Genomic DNA, 24751 nt, shown 5'->3' with positions numbered 1-24751 from the left:
GAGTTGCAATCTTGAAGGGTGAAACAGAGCCACAAGGAGCTTAGGCTGGGAGAGAAGGGAGTGGATGTAACCAGGTAGACACAGTGCACAGATTGTGCTGAGCTTGGTACCCACTCAGGCCGGGGTGCTGCTTATTCATTATCCAGGTTTTCTGCTTCAATTCTGTCCTGGGATCCTGCCCAGAAAATGGGCACCTTGTCCATGCTGGGCCACCTTAGCCACTCTGGCTTCAGCTCTGGAGGTGCTGCTCCTCTTTCCTTGTGCCCTAAACAGCTCTGACCTGCAGAACAGAGGCACCAACATCCTTAAACCAGGGCTCACCACTGTGTGCTGTTTGGGGACAAACAGGAATCTTTTGGGAAGGAACAGCCCTTTCCTGTGCCCTCTCCATGCTCCCAAGAGCTGTGTCCCAAATCTGTGAGACCCACAAGCTTCTCTCACTTTCTGCTCTCCAGCTCTTACAGCCCAGGTGTGTCAAACAATCAGAGGGGTTGAAAATACTCAAGAGACAGCTCAGCCAGTTCCTTTTTTACTCAAATGAAAGCAACACTGCTCTGAATGAGATTATTTGTGTTCAGAGAGCTCATCCTTTATCTCCTGTCACTGCCAACCCCATTTTTATTCACTTCCTCTACTTACCCAACAGGATATTAAAATACACCAACTGAATTTGGCTGATCCCTTTGTCCCATTTTTCACTCTGGCAACCAGAATTCAGCAAATTTTCATGGAAAAATTATCACACCTTTGTGGAATGTTGGTCGCTGATCCTTCAGGTATCGAATTAATGCCTGAGGATTGTGGTGAGCTGGGATTACCTCGGGGCAGGTGAGGAGCACCCTGGGTCACCGGGCTGCAGTTCCACGCCTGGTGTGACAGACAATTATCATACCACATGAGAATCTTCATCATTATGGCATCCTGTAGGCTGGGAATCTGTGTTTTCCTTCTGAATTTCCATCCTGTTGGTTGTTGCTTACACCCCTCTTCATGGTTGCCTCAATTTTTCCACCACCAGGGGATTTCCTGCTGCGCTTGTCGATAAATGCAGGATCGGGATTTAAAGAACAGGGATGTGTCCATATTAGAATTATGTTGGGATGTAAAGGAGAGCTGAGGATTTTAAGATCTTAGCAGGGAATTCTTCCTTGTGAGGGTGGTGGGGCCCTGGAATGGATTTCCCAGAGAAGCTGTGGCTGCCCCGTGGATCCCTGGAAGTGTCCAAGGCCAGGTTGGACGGGGCTTGGAACAACCTGGGATAGTGGAAGGTGTCCCTGCAGATGGCAGGGGGTGGAACGAGGTGGATTTTCAGGTCCGCCATGGTGGGTTGCAGACCACCCCACGTCTGTATGCATCGTCATCTGCATATGCAAATCATATTCAAATAAGCCCCTCCGCGCGGCCCAGCCCAGCCGAACCTACTGCGGTACTTCCCTTCGGCCCCCCGCGTTGCCATAGTTACCCGGCTGTCAATCATCGCGCCTTCTCCCGCCCCACCCGGACAGTTCTCTCGGTCATTGGGTGGTTGCCCTGTCAATCTTGCCCCAGAGAAAGCCCATAGGCCAGACCTGCCGCATATCGGCCCGCCTCACCGGGGCGCACGCTTCCGATTGGGCAGCCGCGCTTGTCACTCTACGCGGCCGACAGCAGGGGGCGGGCCCAGTTCCCCGCTGCCGCGCAATCCCGGCCTTCCATTGGCGCATCCTCCTGTCGCTCTGCGCCGCGGGGGGCGCGGATTGGCGGCCGCCTCACGGGGTGTCCCGCCCCGCGGGGCCGTGCGGCGCAGGCGCGCCGGGGGCGGTGGCTGCGGCGGTGGCGGCTGAGCGGGGCCGGAGCGGGGCCGGGCGGCCCATGGGGCCGGGCCGCGCTGCCCATGGAGCCGCCACGCAGCTGTGGCGATGGTGCGGAGGACGAGAAGAAGTCGCGGCGGCGGGGCGGCGGTGGCGGTGCGGACGCCGGGCCCTCCCAGCTGCGGCGGCGGAGCAGCGGCGGCGCGGCGGGCGCGGACAGCGCGGCGGGTCCGCAACCCCGCGAACGCGGCGGGTCCGTGAGCCGGCAGCGGCGGGACTCGGTCCGCAAGAACCGCCCGCGTGAGTGCGGGGGAGCGGGAACGGCAGCGAGGCGGGGGGAGAGGCGGGGGGGGCTCAGAGCATGGGCGGGGCCGGGACGTATGGTAATGAGCCAGGTGGGCGGGGCCTCGGTGGGTGGGGCTGCAGGGGCGTGGTCTGGGGAGGTGGGGCCGGGGGCGACCCCGGGGAACAGCGGGGAGGGTTGGGGACACCGGGACAGCGAGGGCGGCTGTGACACGGGCACGGCACGGGCAGCGTGGGGACAGCACGGCGGGGACGCGGTGGGGTGAGGATTTGTACAGCGTGGGCAGGCTGGGGACACCACAGCGGGGTGATGGCATGGGCACAGCGAGGCCAGGCTGGAACACCATGGGGACACAGGGTGACTTGTCCAGCATGGCCGCTCTGAGGACAGCACGGCGGGGACACGGTGGGGTGAGGCTTTGTACAGTGGGACAGCACAGTGGGGTGATGGTATGAGCACAGCATGGCCAGGCTGGAACACCATGGGGACACAGAGTGACTTGTCCAGCATGGCCAGTCTGGGGACAGCACGGAGGGACACGGTGGGGTGATAATTGTCCAGCATCATCAGCTTGGGAACAGCACTGCTGGGTGATGGCATGGGGTGATGGCATGGGCACTGCAAGGCTAGTTTGGGGACAGCACGGTGGGACAGTGACATGGGCTCAGGTTGGGCTGAAGGGTGGGACAAGCTGAACTCCAGGAGCTCTGGGAGGTTTAGGGTGAGGTGACACCTGCCTGGTGGGGCAGGACATGGGATGGGACTGTGGAAGATGCTGAGGTTGCCAAATTGGGGACCCTGGATGGGAAGGAAGGGAAGGCAGCTGGTGACAGAGGGTGAGGAAAAGGACACAGCAGGACAGATGGAGACACCAAGGTTTGAGGTTGTGGGGCTGGACTGGTAACTGTGAAAGCAAAGCAATGGAGAACAAATGGAATAGTTTAAATTTTGGGAAGGAAGAACCTGACAGGTTTGGCAGGAGCTGAACACAGATCAAACCAGGCTTTCTAAGGGGCAAAAAAATGCCTAGAAGCACGTTTGTAAATGTCCTTCTGGAAACAGCAAAATGGATGGCAGCCTTCATTTTGGGAGCAGCAGGAGCTGCTGTGCAGGTGCCGTGGCTGTCCCTGACTTCAGCCATATTTGAGGAATAACCAAGAGATTATTCCCTGACTTCTGCTGGAGTCCTTCCTCCTGGAAGGAAATTGCCATACCCTGAGAATGAACCAGCCTCGCTGTAATCCCTTGGTACCTGCACAGCTGTTAAAGAGGTGTGAGCAAGGAATCTGGGCTGGAAACAGGGATCAGGATTCTGCTGCATCTCAGCTGTGACTGGCAGTGCTGAGACATTGTTGTTACCATTTATTTTTAAGTTTTAAGAGTCTTCCTGCTCTTGTTTTTTTTGATTGCTGGTGAGAAAGGTATTTAATGTGAAAAATAGGAATAGAGGACTGTGAGGCTGTTAATTAGAGACTTGTTCAAAGGCTGCAGGCACATGAAGGAGATCTCTGGTATGAAAATGAGGGAGGACTGGGCTCTGTGTTAGGTGATAATTCTCTGCCTTGCTCAGGGCAGTTTCTGTGCCTTCTCTGGAAAATGTGGATTAAAGTTGGATGCTGAGAGTGGCATGGGATGCTTTAAGGAAAACAGGTGTTCTGGCAGCTCTCAAAAAAAGGGTTTGGGTCGAGTCTGGAAGATGAGCATGGGATTACAATCTAGTCTAATTTTCCTAAATTATTCTTGTGGTAAGTGGAAGAGAATTGGGCTGGAGCGGGTGAGTCTCTCATTGTCCCCCTCATCTCAGGGACAATGCCTGATGTGACAATCATTCCTGTTTTGGAGTTTAAATGCTCCATCCCACCTTAAGGAAGACTCAAGCCAAAATGAAAGGAAAGCACTTAATGGGTATGGGATGAAAAATGTCCTACTTTAGCTGCCACTTGTGTGCTGCTGGCATGTGGCAGAGGAGCTGGGTGACCTTGAGGCTTGTCTTGCCTGGCTGTGCTGGCAGATGAGCCCCACTTCCCCAGGAATGAAAGGATTTTGGCAGATCCTCCTTCCTCCTCAGCCCTCTGAGCCTGTAATGTACAGTCAGGGCTGTCTCACTGCAGAGAGCAGGGAAGAGGATGGGATTTGGGATAGATCTGAAATAAACTCTGCACCCACTGTGCCAGCTCTGTGCCTTCATGCACTGTGGGCTTTTAAATTCCCTGGAAATGGAAATTCCCTGTTTGAAAGCCATGTGGAAGTGGTGCTTGGGGCCATGGATTAGGGGTGAGGGTGACAGTGCTGTGTTAACAGTTGGAATTGATCTGGGAGGTCTCTTCCAGCCTGAATGATTCTGTGGAATGTTTCCTGGTGCACTTGAGGGGCTTTCCTGCAGCCACTGGGATTTTCTGTGTGCCCTGGCAGAAGTCAGGGGCGCTGCTGCTCTCAGGAGGGACTGAGAAATGTCCCTGAAAACACAAAGTGAAGGTTTGCTGAAGCTTTGGAGTGTTACCTTGGGAAGTCTGACAGGGTTATTAGTGCAGCAGACATGCCATGCACAAAACTTTATCAGTTTCAGGAACAACACAGGAAAATTCTGAATTATCAGTGCCACTATTGAAATCCATACTTAAAAATTGCACTGGGAACACTCCAGATGAATAATGAGGATATTCCCATCATGGTTCTTGAGGGAGCTGTGGCTGTGGGCAGGGTGAAGTGCCAGCAGAAACCTGATGATGGTCATAATGAGCAGGGCAATGTTTTTTTAATGAATCTTTTTTCTAAGAGAAAGAGATCACTGTTCCAGTTCATCAGCTTTCCCCCTTCCTCCACCCTCTCCCTGCTCATCCTGAAATCTTGGGGTATTCAACAGAGCTGAATTTAGGCTATTTCCCTGGTGGGCAAAATGTAGCTTGTTTGTTTGTTCCTTGAGAAAATATTATTTCTCTTCAACTGATCCCTTTTTTGGAAGTTTTAGTATCTTCTGTCAGGATCATGCAAAGAGATAATGGACATATGACTTTAAATTTTCAATTTAAAAAGTATCCAAGGAAAAGTAAAAATGAAATGTTGTTTTGTCAGCTCTTTCGTAGTACAAAATTTAAGCTTTGATGTTTAAATATCCTTTTCTGTTTTGGAATGGTGTATGAAATATGAATTCCTATCAGAGCCTGTTTTTAGGGATGGGAGGAGATGTAGACTTAGTGTCACTTTATATTAAATGTTAATGAATTGTATTTTTTTCTCAGCTGTAAAATTTCAAGCATGGTGTAACACTATTAAAATATAATATTGAATATTTCAGACTAAGCCTAGAGGTGCTGTCACACACTGAACTAAATCATCAGACTAATCTTTTTAGCTCCTGATTTAATTGGCTCAGAAGTTAAGGATCACTGAAATGCAGCTCGAGCTGCTTGTTTTGTGATGAAAATCCACCATGGAGATCTTTAATTATATCACCTCTTTCATCTTGACAGTTCTGCAGCCTCCAGAATAAGTCTGTTGAGGGCTTTTTTATTTACACAGTGACCAATTTTATGAAGTAATTTACATATCAGATAAAGGCAATTTCTTTTTATTGCCCTGAAGATCTTACAGTAGTCTGAGTGCAAAAGGGATTTGAAGGGAGGGTGGCAGCCCTTGCTGTGGGCACACAGAGTATCCTGGAGCTTTTCTGGCATTATTTAGCCAGAGCTGGGAGCCCTTAACTTTGTTGGCAGACCAGTGCTTTGTTTGTTGCTGCATATCCATAGATCTGCCCCTGAGGAGAAGGTTTGTTTTTAAGACAAAGAACTGTTTATATGAAAATATATGGAGAGAGCTGCTTTTAAAATTGCTCAAGGAAAGCAAAACTTTGTCAGGCCAATGGTTTGGGTTGGGAGGGACCTTCAAGACCATCTCATTCCACTCCCTGCCAAGGCAGGGACACCTTCCTTTAGTACAAATTATTCCAGCCTGGCCTTGGACACTTCAGGAATGAGGCAGCCACAGCTTCTCTGCCTGCCCAGCTCACTGAGAATGGGCTTCATGGCTCTCATCCTCTAAAAACCAACAATTTCTCTAAGGAGGCAGATTGCAGGAGGTTTGGAGCTGAGAACAGAAGATTTTCTGCCTTTCTTGGAAATGCCCAACCACCCAAGGAACACCCAAACCCTTCCCAGGAGGTGACCCCACAGGTCCATGCAGTGCTTCCCATGGCAGCCTTGGGATTTTCCATCCTTCCCATTGTTAAAGGAGACCTGCAAGGCTCTTCCCTCCCCCAGAGCTGCAAGCAGCAGCAGGGAGGAGGTGATGAGAGGCAGAGTTTGCATCTCTGCTGCTGTCTGGTTATTCCAGCAGAACCTTCTGAGAGAGCAGATTCAGCCTCGGGGATGCCCAGAGGGCTCCTGGATGCCAGCAATTCTCCTGCTGCTCCTGGAGATCTGCAACAGCTCTCTTGGAAAAACTGCTTCAGAGGCTTAAAAGGGAGAAATCTCTGGATGGCTTTCATCTGCTGGGAAAAAAAAAAAAAAAAATCAGTGTTTTAGGAGAAATCTTGGTGGCAGATGGTGATGGCGTTGATCCAGGAGAGCTTCCTCCTCCCTCCCTTGGATTTTTCTAGTTCTCAGACATGGGAGAGCTGTTGCTGCCCTGCATGTTCCTGTGAGTCTCAGGAAAAAATCCCCAGTTCTTCATGTCCTTGGAATAGTTTCCTCCTCTTGTTTGTGTGCCATTCCCCTTTCCTGCAAAAAAAAGGGTTTATAGGGAAGTTTTGGCCCTGTAATGGATCGAGTTCTCCAACAGGTGTTACTGCATAGGGAATCCTTCACAGCCTGGGAAAAAAGTACTTAATTTTGAGCTCACATGCTTCTTCCTTGGATTCTTAACCTGTGGCTGGGATGTGTATAATGAGGGCTCCATAATTAACAATCATTTGGGGTAAGATAATTACCTTAATAGTGTGTCTTTTTGAATTTATCCCTGGTGGCTTGGGGAAGGTACAGCTGAGCTGCTGGCAGATGGAGAGCACCAGCTGCTCAGTGTGAAGCTTTTCCAGCTGGTGCCACAGGGAGGAGTGAGCCAGCTCTGCTCAGGAGTTGTGTCTCACCTCATGGGGCTGGATTTGCTTTTTAGGGACAGTTCTGAGTGGAGATAGTGACCCCTGAGCCAGCCTGGCTGCAGTTACTCCCAGCTCTGCTGGCATCATTCCTGTTTTCCTGCTCCTGGTGAGCCAGATAGTGGATAACTGCTGTGGTTTAACTCCATGCCTCATGTTCTGCCCAAATAAAAACTAAATTTATCTAGAATAAAAACCTGAAGATCTTGATGGTACTGGCTTTGGGATGAAATTTCCAAGGAGCTGCTCTGTTTTTTTGTGACCAGGAAAGCTGCCTGAACTGATGGACCCAGTTGGTGTTTGCCCTGAAATCTGGAAGGTTTGTGTCACTGAGTGTAGGAGTTTGTGAGCTTCACTAGCAACTTTCAAACAAATATGTTATTTTACTGAAGCTGTACATGTGCTGCCAGCTGAGTGCTGGGAAGTGGGAGCCTGTTGGCCTGTGATGGAGCAGCCCCTGTGGCATTTTTAGCCATGTGGCTTCAGAGCACGGTGCTTTTGGATGTTTGTCTTTCCTGCTGCACATCTGAGGCCCTCTCTGAGTCCCCAGCCTCTGCTCTCTCCCCATTTTTACCCCTGTGTAGCCTGGCAGAGGGAGTGTAGGGGAAGATTGTTGTCTAAATGGTAGTGGGGATGCTTAAAAAAACCCAAACAGTGGACTTCAGAATGCAGAAATGAAATGGCATTTTCTGACAGGAACAAATGCATTCCAGAAATCACAAAATCATGGAATGCTTTGGGTGGGATGGGGCCTTAAAGACCTTCTGCTTCCATTCCCCTGTCTGACACAGGAACACCTCCCACTGTCCCAGGGTGCTCCAAGCCCCTCCAGCCTGACCTTGGACACTTCCAGGGATCCAGGGGCAGCTTCTCTGGGCACCCTGTGCCAGGGCCTCACCACCCTCACAGGAGAGAATTTCTTCCTAATCTGTAAAGGTCTCCTTTCAGTTTCAAACCTTTCCCCCTTGTCTTATCAGTGTCTGCCTGTGTAAAAGTCCTTGGATTGCTCCTGCTCCCTCCCTCTGTTGGGCTGCCATTCACATTCCTTTCCCTTTCATTCATGAAAAGTTATTTTTGTGTCTCTTCTTGTTTGAAGTAAATGCCTCTGAAATGGAGAGTGATTGGGGTTTGGATGTGTCTCCAAAAATAAAACTTGCATCTTCTTTCAAGATTTCCTTTGGTGATGGTTGGGGTGGCCTCTGTGGAAATACATAAAAATAACTTGGTGGATTAAAAATACTGTGGGGAACTGCTGGTGCCAGCAGCTCCTGGGGGCTGGAAAGCTTTGGAAGGGCCTGTACAGCCCCCAGATAAATCTGCCTGGGAGAGAATGTGTCCTCCAAGTTGTCAGGCTGCTGCCTGTGCAGAGATTGTTCCCTGAGGAGCCTGGCACGAGGGCTTCTTGCTCCAAAGGGAGAGGAATGAGAGCTTCTCTGTGTTCCACCCTTATCTGTTTGCAGATAAGGAATTTTACTAAAACCCAAGATCCTGTTTGCCAAAGGAACTTTGGTAACATTTACACTGGAACATGTCCAGAGAAGGGAACAGAGCTGGGGAAGGATCTGGAGCACCAGGAGCAGCTGAGGGAGCTGGGCAGGGGCTGAGCCTGGAGCAAAGGAGGCTCAGGGGGGCCCTTGTGGCTCTGCACAGCTCCTGACAGGAGGGGACAGCCGGGGGGGTCGGGCTGTGCTCCAGGGAACAGGGACAGGAGCAGAGGGAACGGCCTCAGGCTGGGCCAGGGCAGGGTCAGATTGGATACTGGGAACATTTCATCATGGAAAGGGTGATCAGGCATTGGCACAGCTGCCCAGGGCAGTGATGGAGTCCCCATCCCTGGAGGGATTTAACAGCCCTGTGGATGTGGCACTTGGGGACATGGTCAGTGGGGGCCTTGGCAGTGCTGGGTTAATGGTTGGGATTGTGGAGGTCTTTTCTCCAATGTTTATGATTCCATTATTCAGGTTTATTTCCTAAAAGTTCCTTTTCTCCTTCTGGAAGCTGCCATAAGGATTGAATCCTGCTCCCATAAGCCCTTACATGTGGCTGCATTTTTCCCTTTGCTCTGGATCCTGTGCATCTCGTTCGCTCCAGCCTCTCCTTGAGCTCATTAATAGTGATATTAATCTGTTCCAGTTCCCAGCTCTAATTGCAGATTCCATCAGATCAGGGGTTTCTCTTGATCTTTTCCAAGAAGTTCATTATCTAACACAGCTGTAAATGTTGCTGGGCCTGACACTGATGCATATTTTGTACCATGGGGGAATTTGACTAATAAAATAATCCAATTAGACATTTGTTTTTGTCTCCCTGAGGCATCTTAGATTACTTGTCTACCTCAGCTCTGTGTTGTAATTAGGGAACGTTTGTAGATCCCTTTGATGTAAAAGCACTGGTGTTATCCATGGCTCTGGCTCTGGTTCAGAACTTGGGGAAAGGAATAGCTGGGGATTAAACCTGCAGCAGGAGCTGGCAGGGCTGTGGAAGCTGTCAGACCTGTGGGGAGGGATGGCAGTGTTTGAGTGTTGTACAGCAAATATTCCAACATGGGGGATCTCTGAACAGGAGCTGTTGTTGGAGGAGTCTCTTGTCAAAGACAGCATTCCTGAGAATGGAGAGACCTGAGAATGGAGGTCCTTAGAGAACAGAATTAATTAATTCAGTGAAATCTGTTTTCATAGAATCACAGGATGGTTTGGTATTGTATTTGTGGGGTTCCCAGACAAAGGAAGGAATGATGAATCTGACTCCATGTTCTCAGAAGGTTAATTTATTATTTTATGATACTTAAAGAATACTAAACTAAACTATACTAAAGAATACAGAAAGGATACTTACAGAAGGCTAAAAAGATAATAATGAAAACTCCTGACTCTTTCCAGAGTCCCGACACAGCTTGGCCCTGATTGGCCAAAGAGTGAAAACAACTCCCAGCAGAATCCAATGAAACAATCCCCTGTGGGTAAACAATCTCCAAACACATTCCACATGAGCACAACACAGGAGAAGCAAATGAGATCAGAATTGTTTTCCTTTTCTCTGAGGCTTCTCAGCTTCCCAGGAGAAGAACCCTGGGCAAAGGGATTTTTCCAGAAAATGTGACTGTGACAGTTTGGGTGGGAAGGGACCTTAAAGACCATGAAGTTCCAACCTGCTCCCATGGGTAGGGGCACTGGCAAGGTGCTGATGCTATGGCTGTGCCACATCCTCTCTCATTTACTGTAGGAGTGTCAGGGGCTAGGACAGTCAGGACAGATGGGATGAGAGATCTCTGCAGGCAGGTCAGGAATTGGGGTTTATTGCAAAGGGCCTGGGAGCAGGGCCCTGCTGGGAGCTGCCAGGCACAGCTCAGAGCAGGCCTGAGAGGAGAGAGACAGTGGAAAAGAGGGTGAGAGAGAGAGGATGAGAGGATAAGAGAGTGAGAGAGCGAGGTTCCTGTTACAATACAATAAATCTTCTCCTGTGTTGAATGTTCTAATTCTCACTAACCAATCTAGTACAATATACAAATCCTATAGTATTTACATACAGCCTATAAGAATCATTACATTGCCACACTGTGTTACATTTTAAACCCTAAAAATTCCTCTTTGGGCCCCTTCTGCCAAGCTGGCAGGGTCTGCTCTGAGCCTGTGACCTGTCTGCAAGCAGAGGGTGTTGTTTCATCAAAAGGGGATCACCTTCAGTCTGCCACACCATTGTTCTCCAGTTGTTCAGTAACTGAGGTATCTCAAAGCTTGTTTTCATTTCAATCTCCCTTATAGTTCCTATATTCTCAAAATCTTTTGCCAGACAATCATATTTATAAGGGTTTCTGTAGCCATGATATTTTCTGAAATATCCCTTTGCCAGGATTTTTCTCCTGAGAAGCTGAGAGGCCTCAGAAAAAAATGCAAACAATGATTATCTGCTGCTGTGGAATGCAACAGGTGCATCTGTGATTGGTCTCATGTGGTTGTTTCTAATTAATGGCCAATCACAGTCCAGCTGTCTCAGACTCTCTGGTCAGTCACAAGATTTTATTATCATTCCATTCTTCTTCTTTTTCCTTTCAAGCCTTCTGATGAAATCCTTTCTTCTATTCTTTTAGTATAGTTTTAGGATATAATTTTTGTTGTCTTTTAATATAACATATATCATAAAATAATAAATCAGCCTTCTGAAACATGGAGTCAAGATTCTCATCTCTTCCCTCGTCCTGGGATCCCTGTGAACACCACCACAGCTCTCCTGTTTCATCTTCTGATGAAATCCCTTCTTCTATTCTTTTAGTATAGTTTTAATATATATTTTTCTTTTAATAAATAATATATAATCTTATAATATAATATAATATATATAATATATATATAATATATTATACATATTATATAAAATATAATATGTATGAATATATATAATATATCATATCTCATATAATATATATAATCAAAATAATAATATATTTTATAGAATAATAAGTCAGTCTTCTGAATCATGGAGTCAAGATTCTCGTGTCTTCCCTCGTCCTGGGATCCCTGTGAACACCACCACAGCTTTCCTGTTTCATCTTCTGATGAAATCCTTTCTTCTGTTTGTTTAGTATAGGTTTAATATATGATTTTCTTTAATAAATAATATATAATAATATAATATATAATACATATTGTATAAATATATATTATATATGAATGTATATTATATATTATATATTATATGTATTATTTTTATATATAATATATAATATATATTATATTACATTATATATATGAATATATATGATATATTATATATATGTTATAGAATATATATAATCATATAATATATATTTATATAATCATATAATCAAAATAGTAATATATATCATAAAGTAATAAGTCAGTTTTCTGACACATGGAGTCAAGATTCTCGTGTCTTCCCTCGTCCTGGGACCCCTGTGAACCCCACCATAGCTTTCCTGTTTCATCTTCTGATGAAATCCTTTCTTCTGTTCTTTTAGTATAGTTTTAATATATAATTTTCTTTTAATAAATAATATATAATCATATAATATAAAATATATATAATACATATTATATAAATATATATTATATATGAATATATATTATACATTATATATATTATATATATTATATATTATACATATTATATATATTATTTTTATCTGTTATATATAATATTATATATTATATATTATATATATTATATTATATATTATATATAATATATTATATAATATCTCTAATCATAGAATATATATTTATATAATCATATAATCAAAATAATAATATATATTATAAAATAATATGTCAGTTTTCTGACACATGGAGTCAAGATTCTCGTGTCTTCCCTCGTCCTGGGACCCCTGTGAACACCACCACAGCTTTCCTGTTTCATCTTCTGATGAAATCCTTTCTTCTGTTCTTTTAGTATAGTTTTAATATATAATTTTCTTTTAATAAATAATATATAATCATATAATATATAATACATATTATAGAAATATATATGAATATATATCATATCTCATATAATCATATAATATATAAAATCATATAATCAAAATAATAATATATATCATAAAATAATAAGTCAGTCCTCTGACACATGGAGTCAAGATTTTCGTGTCTTCCCTCGTCCTGGGACCCCTGTGAACACCACCACAGCTCTCCTGTTTCATCTTCTGATGAAATCCTTTCTTCTGTTCTTTTAGTATAGTTTTAATATATAATTTTCTTTTAATAAATAATATATAATCATATAATATATAATACATATTATATAAATATATATTATATATGAATATGTATTATATATTATATAATTATATATATTATATATTATATGTATTATTTTTATATATAATATATAATATATATTATATATTATATATTATATTACATTATATAAATGAATATATATGATATATTATATATATTATATGTTATATAATATATATAATCCTATAATATATATTTATATAATCATATAATCAAAATAATAATATGTATCATAAAATAATAAGTCAGTTTTCTGACACATGGAGTCAAGATTCTCGTGTCTTCCCTCATCCTGGGATCCCTGTGAACCCCACCACAGCTTTCCTGTTTCATCTTCTGATGAAATCCTTTCTTCTGTTCTTTTAGTATAGTTTTAATATATAATTTTCTTTTAATAAATAATATATAATCATATAATATAATATATAATAAATAATATATAATATACAATATACGATATATGATATATAATTTATAATACATATTATATAAATATATATATATAAAAATATATCATATAATATATATAATCATATGATCAAAATAATAATATATATCATAAAATAATAAGTTAGTTTTCTGACACATGGAGTCAAGATTCTTGTGTCTTCCCTCGTCCTGGGATCCCTGTGAACACCACCACAGCTGTTTCATCTTCTGATGAAATCCTTTCTTCTGTTCTTTTAGTATAGTTTTAATATATAATTTTCTTTTTATTAATAATATATAGTCATATAATATATAATATATAATACATATTATAGAAATATATATTATATATGAATATATATTATATATTATATGATTATATACATTATATATTATATGTATTATTTTTATATATAATATATATTATATATTATATATCGTATATATATCATATAAATTATATATTATAGATTATATTACATTATATATATGATTATATATTATATATATTATATTATATATATATTCATATAATATATATTTATATAATCATATAATCAAAATAATAATATGTATCATAAAATAATAAGTCAGTTTTCTGACACATGGAGTCAAGATTCTCGTGTCTTCCCTCGTCCTGGGACCCCTGTGACCCCCACCACAGCTTTCCTGTTTCATCTTCCCCACCAATTTCCTCTTTGTCTTCTCTCCCCAGTCTTCCCCTGGTTTGGCTTGGACATCGGAGGCACCTTGGTCAAACTGGTTTATTTTGAACCCAAGGACATCACGGCCGAAGAGGAAGAGGAAGAAGTGGAAAACCTCAAAAGCATCCGCAAATACCTGACCTCCAACGTAGCCTATGGCTCCACAGGCATTCGGGATGTGCACCTGGAGCTCAGGGAGCTCACGCTGTGTGGACGTAAAGGCAATCTGCACTTTATACGCTTTCCTACCCATGACATGCCTGCTTTTATCCAAATGGGAAGCGAAAAGCACTTCTCGAGCCTCCACACCACCTTATGTGCCACGGGAGGTGGAGCGTACAAATTTGAGCAGGACTTTCGCACAGTAGGCATTTTTGGCTTCTATACCGTTAAGGATCTGGTAGTGAGGTTGCTTTGAAAGCTTCAAACTAGAAACTTTGCTCTGCACGCTCTGAAATTTCTCTGAATCTCTGTTTTGATGCTGTTCCTAACTCCAAGTTGGCATCTCCAAATTAAAACACTTCCTGCCCTGAATGTAACTCTCAAATTGTTTGCTAATGATCTTTCTTACACATCTTCCTCTCTGTTTTTAATCTCTTCTTGTGCTAACCTCAGTCTTTTTGGTTTTTTGCTGTCTTTCTCCTTTATTTTCTTCCTTTGCTCGCCTGGTTTCATTTCTAACACCTTTGTGAATGAGCTGGTTGAGGTTCAGGCATATTTGGTGGTAAATGTAACTGTCTGGAAGTTCATAGTTGGGGTTGGACATCATCATGTGGCTTCACCTTGGTCATGGTGAAAAATATGTGATAAATATTTGTTTAGTCAGGGCTTGGAAAAATGCAAATAAAGAGGCTTTTAGAGAATCATTCAGGGTGAAAAGCACTCTAAGATCATCCAATCCAATGCTGCCAAGGCCACCACTGACCCATGTCCCCAAGTGCCACATCCACATGGCTTTTAAATCCCTCCAGGGATGGGGATTCTACCACTATCCTGGACACAACAATTATTTCTGTTAAGTTTTTCCTAATATCCAATTTTGTGTGGTCAAGGCATGAGGGGAAAACAATTTTATCCTTTCCTCGCTTTTTTTTGATGTTCCTGTGGATGGGTTTTGCAGGATATTTTGGTCAAACAATGGAAGTTCCCCCTCATTTTTCCTGGCTTTTCACACCAGTGCCTCAACATCAGAGCCTAAATCAGGGCTGTGGGAGTTGCTGGAATTCTCTCAGTGTCCATCTGTGGATCCAGATTGTTTTCCCCTGTTCCTCACTGTATTTAAGAGTCCCTGAGCTCTCCTGTGATCCATTCTCCCTCAGCCTCCACAGGGAGCATGGACATAGCTGGACTGAGCTGGCAGTGAATGCATTTTTCCAGCCCTGAGCATAAATACTTCAAATCCCTGGCTGATGTTCAATATTCCTCTTCTTTCCTTCCCACCAGATGGGTGACCTTGAGCTGTGCAAGCTGGATGAGCTGGACTGCCTCGTTAAAGGAGTGCTGTACATTGACTCTGTGGGCTTCAATGGACACTCTGAGTGTTACTATTTTGAGAACCCCACGGATGCTGAGAGGTGCCAGAAGCTTCCATTCAACCTGGAGAATCCCTATCCTCTCCTCCTGGTGAACATTGGCTCAGGGGTCAGCATTTTGGCTGTCTATTCCAAAGACAACTATAAACGGGTAACAGGCACCAGGTGAGTGCTGGGGGCTTAAAGGGACTTGGATTTTTAGGGTCTGGAGCACAGTTCTGCTTTGTAAATGGCATTTTCAGGGCCAAGCTGCAATAAAGGTGGTGAGAGCAATGACCAAGCTCCTGCTCTTACTGCAGTTACTCCCTGCCAGAAAAGATCCCTCCTGGAAAAGAGGATGTGGATTTCATGGTTTAGTGTCTTTATTGCAGCCAGTCTCCATCAAAGCTGGTTTTACAGTTGCTCTGCTGCAGGAATTTAAGGGCTTTATTTATTTCTTTTATGAGATCACATAGTTTGGGGTTGTTAACAACTCTTAGCTTTGGTCCAAGAAGTTGAGATTTCCATCCTGACTTCCAGAAGTTGCCCAATTTTGGTGGAAGGGATAATGGAATAGCAGTAATTCCCCAGATGCTGCCCATCTTAAAGATGTGGCTTTTGTGTCCTGTCAAAGCCAAAGAGTTTTTGTGTCCTGGCAAAGCCATAGAGTTCTGTGGCTTTAAGCTTTCCTGGATTCCCTGAAAGGCAATAGTAATAGTAATTATAATGATAATAATTATCATAGTAATTATAATTATAATAATTTTAAATTCCCTCAGTACAGTTCTTACTCTTGCTAGACATTATTAGCAGCATCTCTGTGCTGTAAAGTGAACAAGACAGAGTTTTTCCCCCAACTTTTGAATATCTGCCCTGACACTCCAGTTATCCCTCAGAACTAACATTTATTATTTTAAGATGACCATCTCTGGATGCTGGGAAGAAAGTAGACAGTGTAACATAAAAAGCAGAAGGCTGTGAGGGATTCCTTACAGCCTCTAAATCTGGCTGTATTTATTTCTTTTATGAAATCATATAGTTTGGGATTGTTAACTCTTAGCTTTGATCCAAGATGTTGAGATTTCCATCCTGACTTCCAGAAGTTGCCCAATTTTGGTGGAAGGGACAATGGAATAGCAATAATTCCCCAGATGCTTCCCATCTTAAAGATGTGGCTTTTGTGTCCTGGCAAAGCCATAGAATTCTGTGGCTTTAAGCTTTTCTGGATTCCCTGAAAGGCAATAGTAGTAATAATAATAATAGTAATTTTAAATTCCCTCAGTACAGTTCTTACTCTTGCTAGACATTATTAGCAGCATCTCTGTGCTGTAAAGTGAACAAGACAGAGTTTTTCCCCCAACTTTTGAATATCTGCCCTTACACTCCAGTTATCCCTCAGACCTAACACTTATTTTAAGATGACCATCTCTGGATGCTGGGAAGAAAGTGGACAATGTAACATAAAAAATCAAGGTGCAGAAGGCTGTGAGGGATTCCTTACAGCCTCTAGGTCTAGCTTTATTTATTTCTTTTATGAAATCATATAGTTTGGGATTGTTAACTCTTAGCTTTGATCCAAGGAGTTGAGATTTCCATCCTGACTTCCAGAAGTTGCCAAATTTTGGTGGAAGGGATAATGGCATAGCAGTAATTCCCCAGTTGCTGTCCATCTTAAAGATGTGGCTTTTGTGTCCTGGCAAAGCCATAGAATTCTGTGGCTTTAAGCTTTTCTGGATTCCCTGAAAGGCAATAGTAGTAATAATAATAATAATAATAATAATAATTTTAAATTCCCTCAGTACAGTTCTTACTCTTGCTAGACATTATTAATAGCATCTCTGTGCTGTAAAGTGAACAAGACAGCGTTTTTCCCCCAACTTTTGGGTATCTGCCCTGACACTCCAGTTGTCCCTCAGAACTAACATTTATTTTAAGATGACCATCTCTGGATGCTGGGAAGAAAGTGGACAATGTAACATAAAAAGATCAAGGTGCAGAAGGCTGTGAGGGATTCCTTACAGCCTCTAGGTCATGTGAAAGGAACAGACTGAGGGAAATGCTGCCTTTCCAAGATGGTTTTCCCTAAAACAGAGCTCAGGAATGGGGTGACCTGAGCTAACTGGGATGCAGAGCTGAACAATCTGAGCTTTCATTTTCATTTTGCTTTGCTTGCAGCCTTGGAGGGGGAACCTTCTTTGGCCTCTGCTGCCTTCTGACAGGCTGCTCCACCTTTGAGGAGGCCCTGGAGATGGCATCCCACGGGGACAGCACCAAGGTGGACAAACTGGTCAGGGACATCTACGGAGGAGACTACGAGCGCTTCGGGCTGCCAGGCTGGGCTGTGGCATCCAGGTAATGCCCTGCCTGCCTCTCAGGTTGGTTTTGTTTCCCCTGGAGATCCTGCAAGGATGAAAAACTGGGTTTAGGTGCCTTAGGAGAGCAACCATTCCTAAGAGATCTAAGTTATGGATAGCAATGGTTTTTGAAGTTGGAAATCAGTCCTTCAAGATGAATCCCTTTGGTTAAATTAGCAGTTCTGATTTTCTCCTGGAATTCTGATGGGATCTTTAACCCAAAAACTGTCTTCACAGCTTTGGAAACATGATGAGCAAGGAGAAGAGGGAATCTGTCAGCAAGGAGGACCTGGCCAGGGCCACTTTAATCACCATCACCAACAACATCGGCTCCATAGCACGGATGTGTGCCCTTAACGAGGTATTTTGGGAATCTCTTCCCTTGCTCCCTGCCTGAAACATCACCTGTGTGCTGCTGCCTGCTTGAGGAATGTGCCTCTCTCTGGGAACAGCTCTGGGAAGCAGTGGGAGAGGAGGAAAGGAGGGATAGGGGGTGTAGAGGCTGGATATCTTCTCCTGTGCTGTTTTTATGAGTTGCTCTGGATTTTTTGGCCAAGCCCCACCACTGCCACGGCCTTTGCTGCATCTTTGTGCTTTCAGCTTCTTTACAGTGCTGCCTTGTTGCATTCATGTCAAGCAGCATTGTACAGGGCTATGAAAGAGCAGAGACCTGCTCTGCACTCCATCCTGAGCCTGCTTCCATGGGATGGGCTGATGGAATCCAGCATCCTCCTGACTCCTCTAGCTCTGCAGCCAAAATGAGGCAAGACATGTCCTGAACAGCCTTGCTCATAGTGTATCTGCTAATTCCTTGTTCTGGAGCTCAGCTGAATGAAAAGAGGATCCTGAATAGTTCAGGGGAAGTGTTAATCAGTGTGGGGAGGGCAGGAAAATCCACAGAAGGAGTGCAGGAGCAGGTAAAAGACTTGATCTGGTTCCTCAGAAAGAGGAGGAACTGAATTGTTTTTGTGTTGGAGAACAAGAAAGCTTCAGAGCTTGGATCAGTAATGTTTTAGGATGGAAATGTAAGGCTGAAGGTCTGGTTTAAATTCAAAATTATCACTACTTGGTTGGTCTTTTTATTTCTTTAAAAATTGTGTTGGTTATGGGCTCCTAATCAGTTTTCCCCCCCAGTTTAACAGTAGTCACTCAGCTATTTCATGATGGATCAGAGGCCAGAGCTGGGAGGAGGGGAGGCAGGTGGCACTTGATGATCAGTGTTCCCAGGCACTCTAAGGATTTTGTAGGAAAATCAGCCATTCTGTCCAAATTCCTGAGTTAGAAAGGCTGTAGTTTGGCCTGGGAATTTCTGGGAGAGTCTGAGGAAGAGAGTAGTTTAAAATGGCCTGGTCCTTCTTTCTGATGGAATTGTGTGTGGTGTTCTGCACATTCTGCCAGACACTTTCAGCAGGAACTTAATTCCTAGAGCAATTCAGAGCCATTCAGGTTGGTGAAGTCCTTTAAGATCATCCAGTCCAGCCATTCCCCCAGCACTGCCTCAGCCACCACTGACCATGTCCCAAAGTGTCCACATCCACATGGCTTCTAAATCCCTCCAGGGATGGGAACTCACCCTGGGCAGCTGTGCCAGGGCTGGATAACCCTTTCAAAGAAGAAATTTATCCAAATATCCAATCTAAAGCTCCCCTGGCCCAGCCTGAGGCCGTTCCCTCTGCTCCTGTCCCTGTTCCCTGGAGCAGAGCCCGACCCCCCCGGCTGTCCCCTCCTGTCAGGAGCTGTGCAGAGCCACAAGGGCCCCCCTGAGCCTCCTTTGCTCCAGGCTGAGCCCCTGCCCAGCTCCTGGGGCTCCAGACCCTTCCCCATGTGGGGTCTTTATCATTGCAAGCAGAAAATAGAATTTAGCCTTAATATTCCTTTTTTCGCCCCTTTTTAACACTTGCAGAACATCAACCGTGTGGTGTTCGTGGGCAACTTCCTTCGGATCAACACCATCTCCATGAGGCTCCTGGCCTATGCCCTGGACTACTGGTCAAAGGGACAGTTAAAAGCACTTTTCTTGGAACATGAGGTAAAATTCCTTCTTAAAATTTGTCTCATGGCAAAATACAAATCCTTGGAGCCCTCTGGAAAGAGCCACGAGGAGCTGTTGGGTGCACACAGTGCAGGAGGAGCTCAGGGCTTTGCTGCTACAGCCACAGCTTCCCTTTCCCTTTTCCTTTCCCTTTTTCCTTTCCCTTTTCCTTTCCCTTTTCCTTTCCCTTTTCCTTTCCCTTTTCCTTTCCCTTTTCCTTTCCCTTTTCCTTTCCCTTTTCCTTTCCCTTTTCCTTTCCCTTTTCCTTTCCCTTTTCCTTTCCCTTTTCCTTTCCCTTTTCCTTTCCCTTTCCCTTTCCCTTTTCCCTTTCCCTTTTCCCTTTCCCTTTTCCCTTTCCCTTTTCCCTTTCCCTTTTCCCTTTCCCTTTTCCCTTTTCCCTTTTCCCTTTTCCCTTTTCCCTTTTCCCTTTTCCCTTTTCCCTTTTCCCTTTTCCCTTTCCCTTTCCCTTTCCCTTTCCCTTTCCCTTTCCCTTTCCCTTTCCCTTTCCCTTTCCCTTTCCCTTTCCCTTCTTCCTTTCCCCTTTTCCTTTTCCTTTTCCTTTTCCTTTTCCTTTTCCTTTTATTTTCTTTTCTTCCTTTTCCTTTCTTCCTCCCTGTAGTTTTATCTTTCTCCTCTCGTTTATATGTTGTTAAAATTAAACTGTGTGTGAATAGCCTTGAGAAGGGAGGGCTCCAGGGAGACTTTCCAGTGCCCAAAGGAGCTCCAGTAGAGCTGGAGAGGGACATAGACAAGGGCCTGGAGTGACAGGACAAGGGGAATGGCATCCCACTGCCAGAGGGCAGGGATGGATGGGATAGTGGGAAGGAATTGTTCCCTGTGAGGGTGGGCAGGCCCTGGAATGGATTTCTCAGAGCAGCTCTGGCTGCCCCTGGATCCCTGGAAGTGTCCAAGGCCAGGTTGGACACTGGGGCTTAGAGCAACCTGGGACAGTGGGAGGTGTCCCTGTCCATGGCAGGGGGTGGCACTGGGTATCTTAGGGTCCTTTCCAACCCCAGCCATTCCCTGGTTCTGTGGGCATTGCTGCTCCTGTGTCAGGGAACACATTCCTTGGATTTTCACTGCATGTCCCCCTCTGCTCCTCAGGGTTACTTTGGTGCAGTGGGAGCTCTCCTGGGACTGCTGGACTCAGCCTGACTGTGCAGGATCTGTGTTGGACCTGTGGATTCAGGGCACTCCCTGGGCCACTGAGCCCCTGGTCTGGGGGTCACTGAGCCCCTGGTTCGTGTCACAGCCCCCACTGAGACTGTTCCACTGTGGGGGCAGCCTGGGGATGGGTGTCTGGAAGAGTTGGAATCCATCTGGGATTACAGCACAGGTTTGTTCCAGAGGATGTGATTGGAATACACTGGCTGGACCTGGGGGTGTATGGGAAGGTCTGGGGGGCATTTCAGTCACATGGAATTGCCCTTTTTAGGGGAGTTCTTTTAGTTTTACTCCATGTTTAATGACGGTGACAGAGCAGAGCAGGGGTGCTCTGCTCCTTCTGCCGGGATCCCTCGGAGTGCCAAGTGCCCAGGTCAGTTCTGTGCTCACAATCACAATCAGAGGTTCTCCAGGTGCTGGGAAATGCTCTGGGAAAGGGGAGGAGCATCAGCACAGCCCTGGTGTGTGTGTAACCAACTCCATATGGCCCCACTGGATCCACACTGGGACACAGCTGTGCTGTCACCAGTTTGTCTGTCCCTGTTCCACATGTCCTTGTGTCTGTCCCAGGGATGGAAGGTACAGCACAGCACGGCTCTGTGCCTCAGGGTGAGTCCCATTGCAGCCTCCAGCCCTCCTGCACCTCCTCAGCACCCTCTGGGGTGGGGTCAGGGGTGTCAGCCTGCCTCCAGCCTTGAGACCTAGATTTGAGGGTGGAATAGGGATATTTGTTTGTTTGTCTGGGGTTTTCTCTCTGTTACCAAAGAGACACTTCCTTCAGTCACACTTGGATCTCTGTAATATTCCATGTTACATTTTCCATGGCTGCACTCCTGTCATTTTGGGGGAATTCTCCCCTTTCCATGCATGCTGTACTCCCTCTTTTCCCTGTGCATGCTGCCACACAGCCTGTGAGCAGGATACTGCAGAGTGGAGCCCCTGTGGAAGTTGCACCCTGGGGATGTGGGCTTGGAATGGATCCTGCACGCTCAATAAATGCTCTCTAAAAGCAACAAGGTATCTGCACCTTCCCTGGGGATGGGAGCTCCTGGAGACACAGCTTTGGAAGTGCTCTGGCTTCCCAGCAAGCAGCTCTGTGGAGCACAGGGAAAACTGCTCAGAGCCTTCAGATCAGGTCATGGGTTTATCCCAGCATATCAGAATGACCATCACCCTGACCCCAACACTCCCTTCCAGCCCTCTTTTCTTCCCAGAGAAACCAATTTCCAATTTTTTGAAATTTTTTCCAATTGGAATTTTTTCCAATTCCAATTTTTCTCTGATTCCCTTGTGAGCCTGGCTGGAAGTGCTGGACAGCCCCAAGCCCTTCCCTGCCTTATGAATCCTGCCCAGCTCTGCCCATTGCTGTATTCCTGAGATCTGAGCATTCCAAGGTGGGTTCCTTGTGTGGCACTGCAGATTCAGAGGGTGATTGCTTTGCTGGGGAGATCTGTGTTTGTCTCTAAACTCAGCTGACCTGAGCTGGGATCCTGGACACAGGATTTGATCCCAGGAAAATCAGGGAAAAGAACACAGGGCTCCTGTGGAAGGTGATCTGTGCTGCCTGGGGAGGAAAATGTTTGTTTTTCCTGCAGCTTTACCCAAGTTCCATTTGTGTCCTGGTCTTTGTTCCACAAGGTGGTCCTGGACAGCTGAGGGCTGGAAGCAGGATCATACAGCTCAGGGAATGGTTTGGGTGGGAAGGGACCTCCAAGCCCCTCTCATTCCACGGGCAGGGACATCTCCCACCATCCCAGGCTGCTCCAAGCCCTGTCCAGCCTGGCCTTGGGCACTGCCAGGGATCCAGGGGCAGCCACAGCTGCTCTGGGCACCCTGTTCAGGATCAGCTGAATTCAAGTTCCCATTTATTCTTCACTCCTTGTGAAATCACACAAAGGTTCCCAAACTCTCCATTAAAAACATCTCCATTTCCAGAGTGCTGACTGAAGGGTTTCTAGACTCAGCTCCTGCTGTACCTCCTGAAATTTAACACAAATGGACCTGGCTGGCCTTTCACCCACCCTCACGGCCAAAACTCATGGAAAAGGCACAGAAACTTTGGCTTTTTGGAATGTCTGTGTGCCTGGCACCTGTGTGGCTCCTTGATGAAACAGGTCAGGGATAGGCTGGGCTGGGAGGGTGTGGGAATCCTTCAGATGCACAGGAAAAAGCCTGGCTTTTACTAAGAAGCCACCTTGGCATGGTTCTGCTGTGGAGAGCTGGGAAATCTCTGCAGGGCTGGGAATTCCAGCAGCAATCCCAGAGCCTGATCCCGAGGCACTGGAGTCCCTGGGTTTCCTGCAGGTTTTCCTTTTCCCCACTCTGTACACCAGCCTGTGTAACTCCTTTTTCTCTGGATTTTGGAGTAGCTCCAGCACAGTCTGATCCCAGCACCAAAGTTCCTGGCTTATTGTCTATTCCTTTTTTTGTAAACTGCTTGATTTTTTTTTCTTTGTTATAAAATATTAGTTATTTTTTATATGCTTCAAACCCTTTGTTGCTTTATGTCTCATTCTTGGAGCTCCAGCACAGTGGGATGGATGTTGGTGGGAATGAGCTGGGGAAATTGGGGTTGACCCCACTTGGTTTTTAGGTCACTGAAAATAATTGTTGGGAATCCTTGATTGTTTCTCCCTCTCTGCATGGTTCAGGTTCTGGGAATCAGTTGTATTTCAAAACATTTTAAAGAAAGGGGGGGAAAAAAATTTAAAGAGCATTAATTATTCTGGGGAAATTGCAGCAGTTTTGGCTTTGATGAAAAACTTCATTACTGATCATTGATACGAATGGCATTGGTGGGGAGGGTGCAGCATCATTCCAGAGCAGGAGCTGTGGGGTGGAAGCACCAAAAATGTTCTGTGCAGCTCTGTGGGAGATCCAGACTTTGTCCCAGTAGGGGGAAGGCAGCCAGCGAGCTCATCATCCCAAAAATGGCTGTAAGGGCAGCACAGTCCTGGGGATCCTTCTGGAGAAGGTAAATGAACAGAACATTGAGGGAACATTGGCTTCCCACTGCCAGAGGGCAAGGACAGAGGGGATAGTGGGATGGAATTGTTCCCTGGAATGGATTTCCCTGAGAAGCTGTGGCTGCCCCTGGATCCCTGGAAGTGTCCAAGGCCAGGTTGGAGCAGCCTGGGATGGTGGAAGGTTCCTGACTATGGCAGGGGGTGAAAGGGGACGGGACTTAAGGTTCCTGCCCATCCCAAGGTTTGGGTGGTGTCCGGGTGGATCCGGCACTAGAGGGCAGCAGCCCCGCAGGCAGGGGGACGGGGACGGGGACAGCAGGACAGGGACAGCAGGACAGGGACAGGGACAGCAGGACAGGACAGGCCGGCGGTGACCCCAGCTCAGCCACCCCATGGGCACAACCCGGGGAACTTTGGCACCCGCCTGGCCAAGCCTCGAGGAGGAGGAGGAGGAGGAGGAGGAGTGGAACAAAGCGAGCAGGGAACGGGGTTGGAGCTGCACCCCCGGAGCTCCCACAGCGCTGAGCTGGGAGCCGAACCCTGCCCTACCCTAAGGGAGGTCGGCATTGGGGATTTGCGATGGAAAGGCTGGTGGGAGGAATATCCTCTCCCTAAGCAGGGAAGCTCACCTGGATCCTGCACAATCCCCCTT

General features: G+C 45.7%; 1 protein-coding gene across 2 annotated transcripts; it reads left to right on the top strand.

The window, feature by feature from the left end:
* Positions 1-1611: 1611 nt before the first annotated feature.
* Positions 1612-23623, top strand: PANK2 (pantothenate kinase 2). 2 transcript variants are annotated; one of them, XM_054632786.2, is made up of 7 exons: positions 1612-2090; positions 14084-14436; positions 15516-15769; positions 17759-17935; positions 18175-18298; positions 19841-19966; positions 21074-23623. In XM_054632786.2, the coding sequence occupies exons 1-7, from the start codon at positions 1874-1876 to the stop codon at positions 21122-21124; spliced, it is 1302 nt and encodes a 433-aa protein (XP_054488761.2). In that variant the 5' UTR covers positions 1612-1873; the 3' UTR covers positions 21125-23623. The 2 variants fall into 2 exon arrangements, with proteins under 2 accessions (XP_054488761.2, XP_054488762.1); XM_054632787.2 differs by lacking the exon at positions 1612-2090 and having other exon boundaries at positions 14153-14293.
* The last annotated feature ends 1128 nt before the right edge of the window (positions 23624-24751 follow it).

Source organism: Agelaius phoeniceus, chromosome 4 (assembly GCF_051311805.1).
Source record: "Agelaius phoeniceus isolate bAgePho1 chromosome 4, bAgePho1.hap1, whole genome shotgun sequence".
Taxonomy (NCBI): domain Eukaryota; kingdom Metazoa; phylum Chordata; class Aves; order Passeriformes; family Icteridae; genus Agelaius; species Agelaius phoeniceus.
This window is presented reverse-complemented; position numbering and strand designations above follow the sequence as displayed.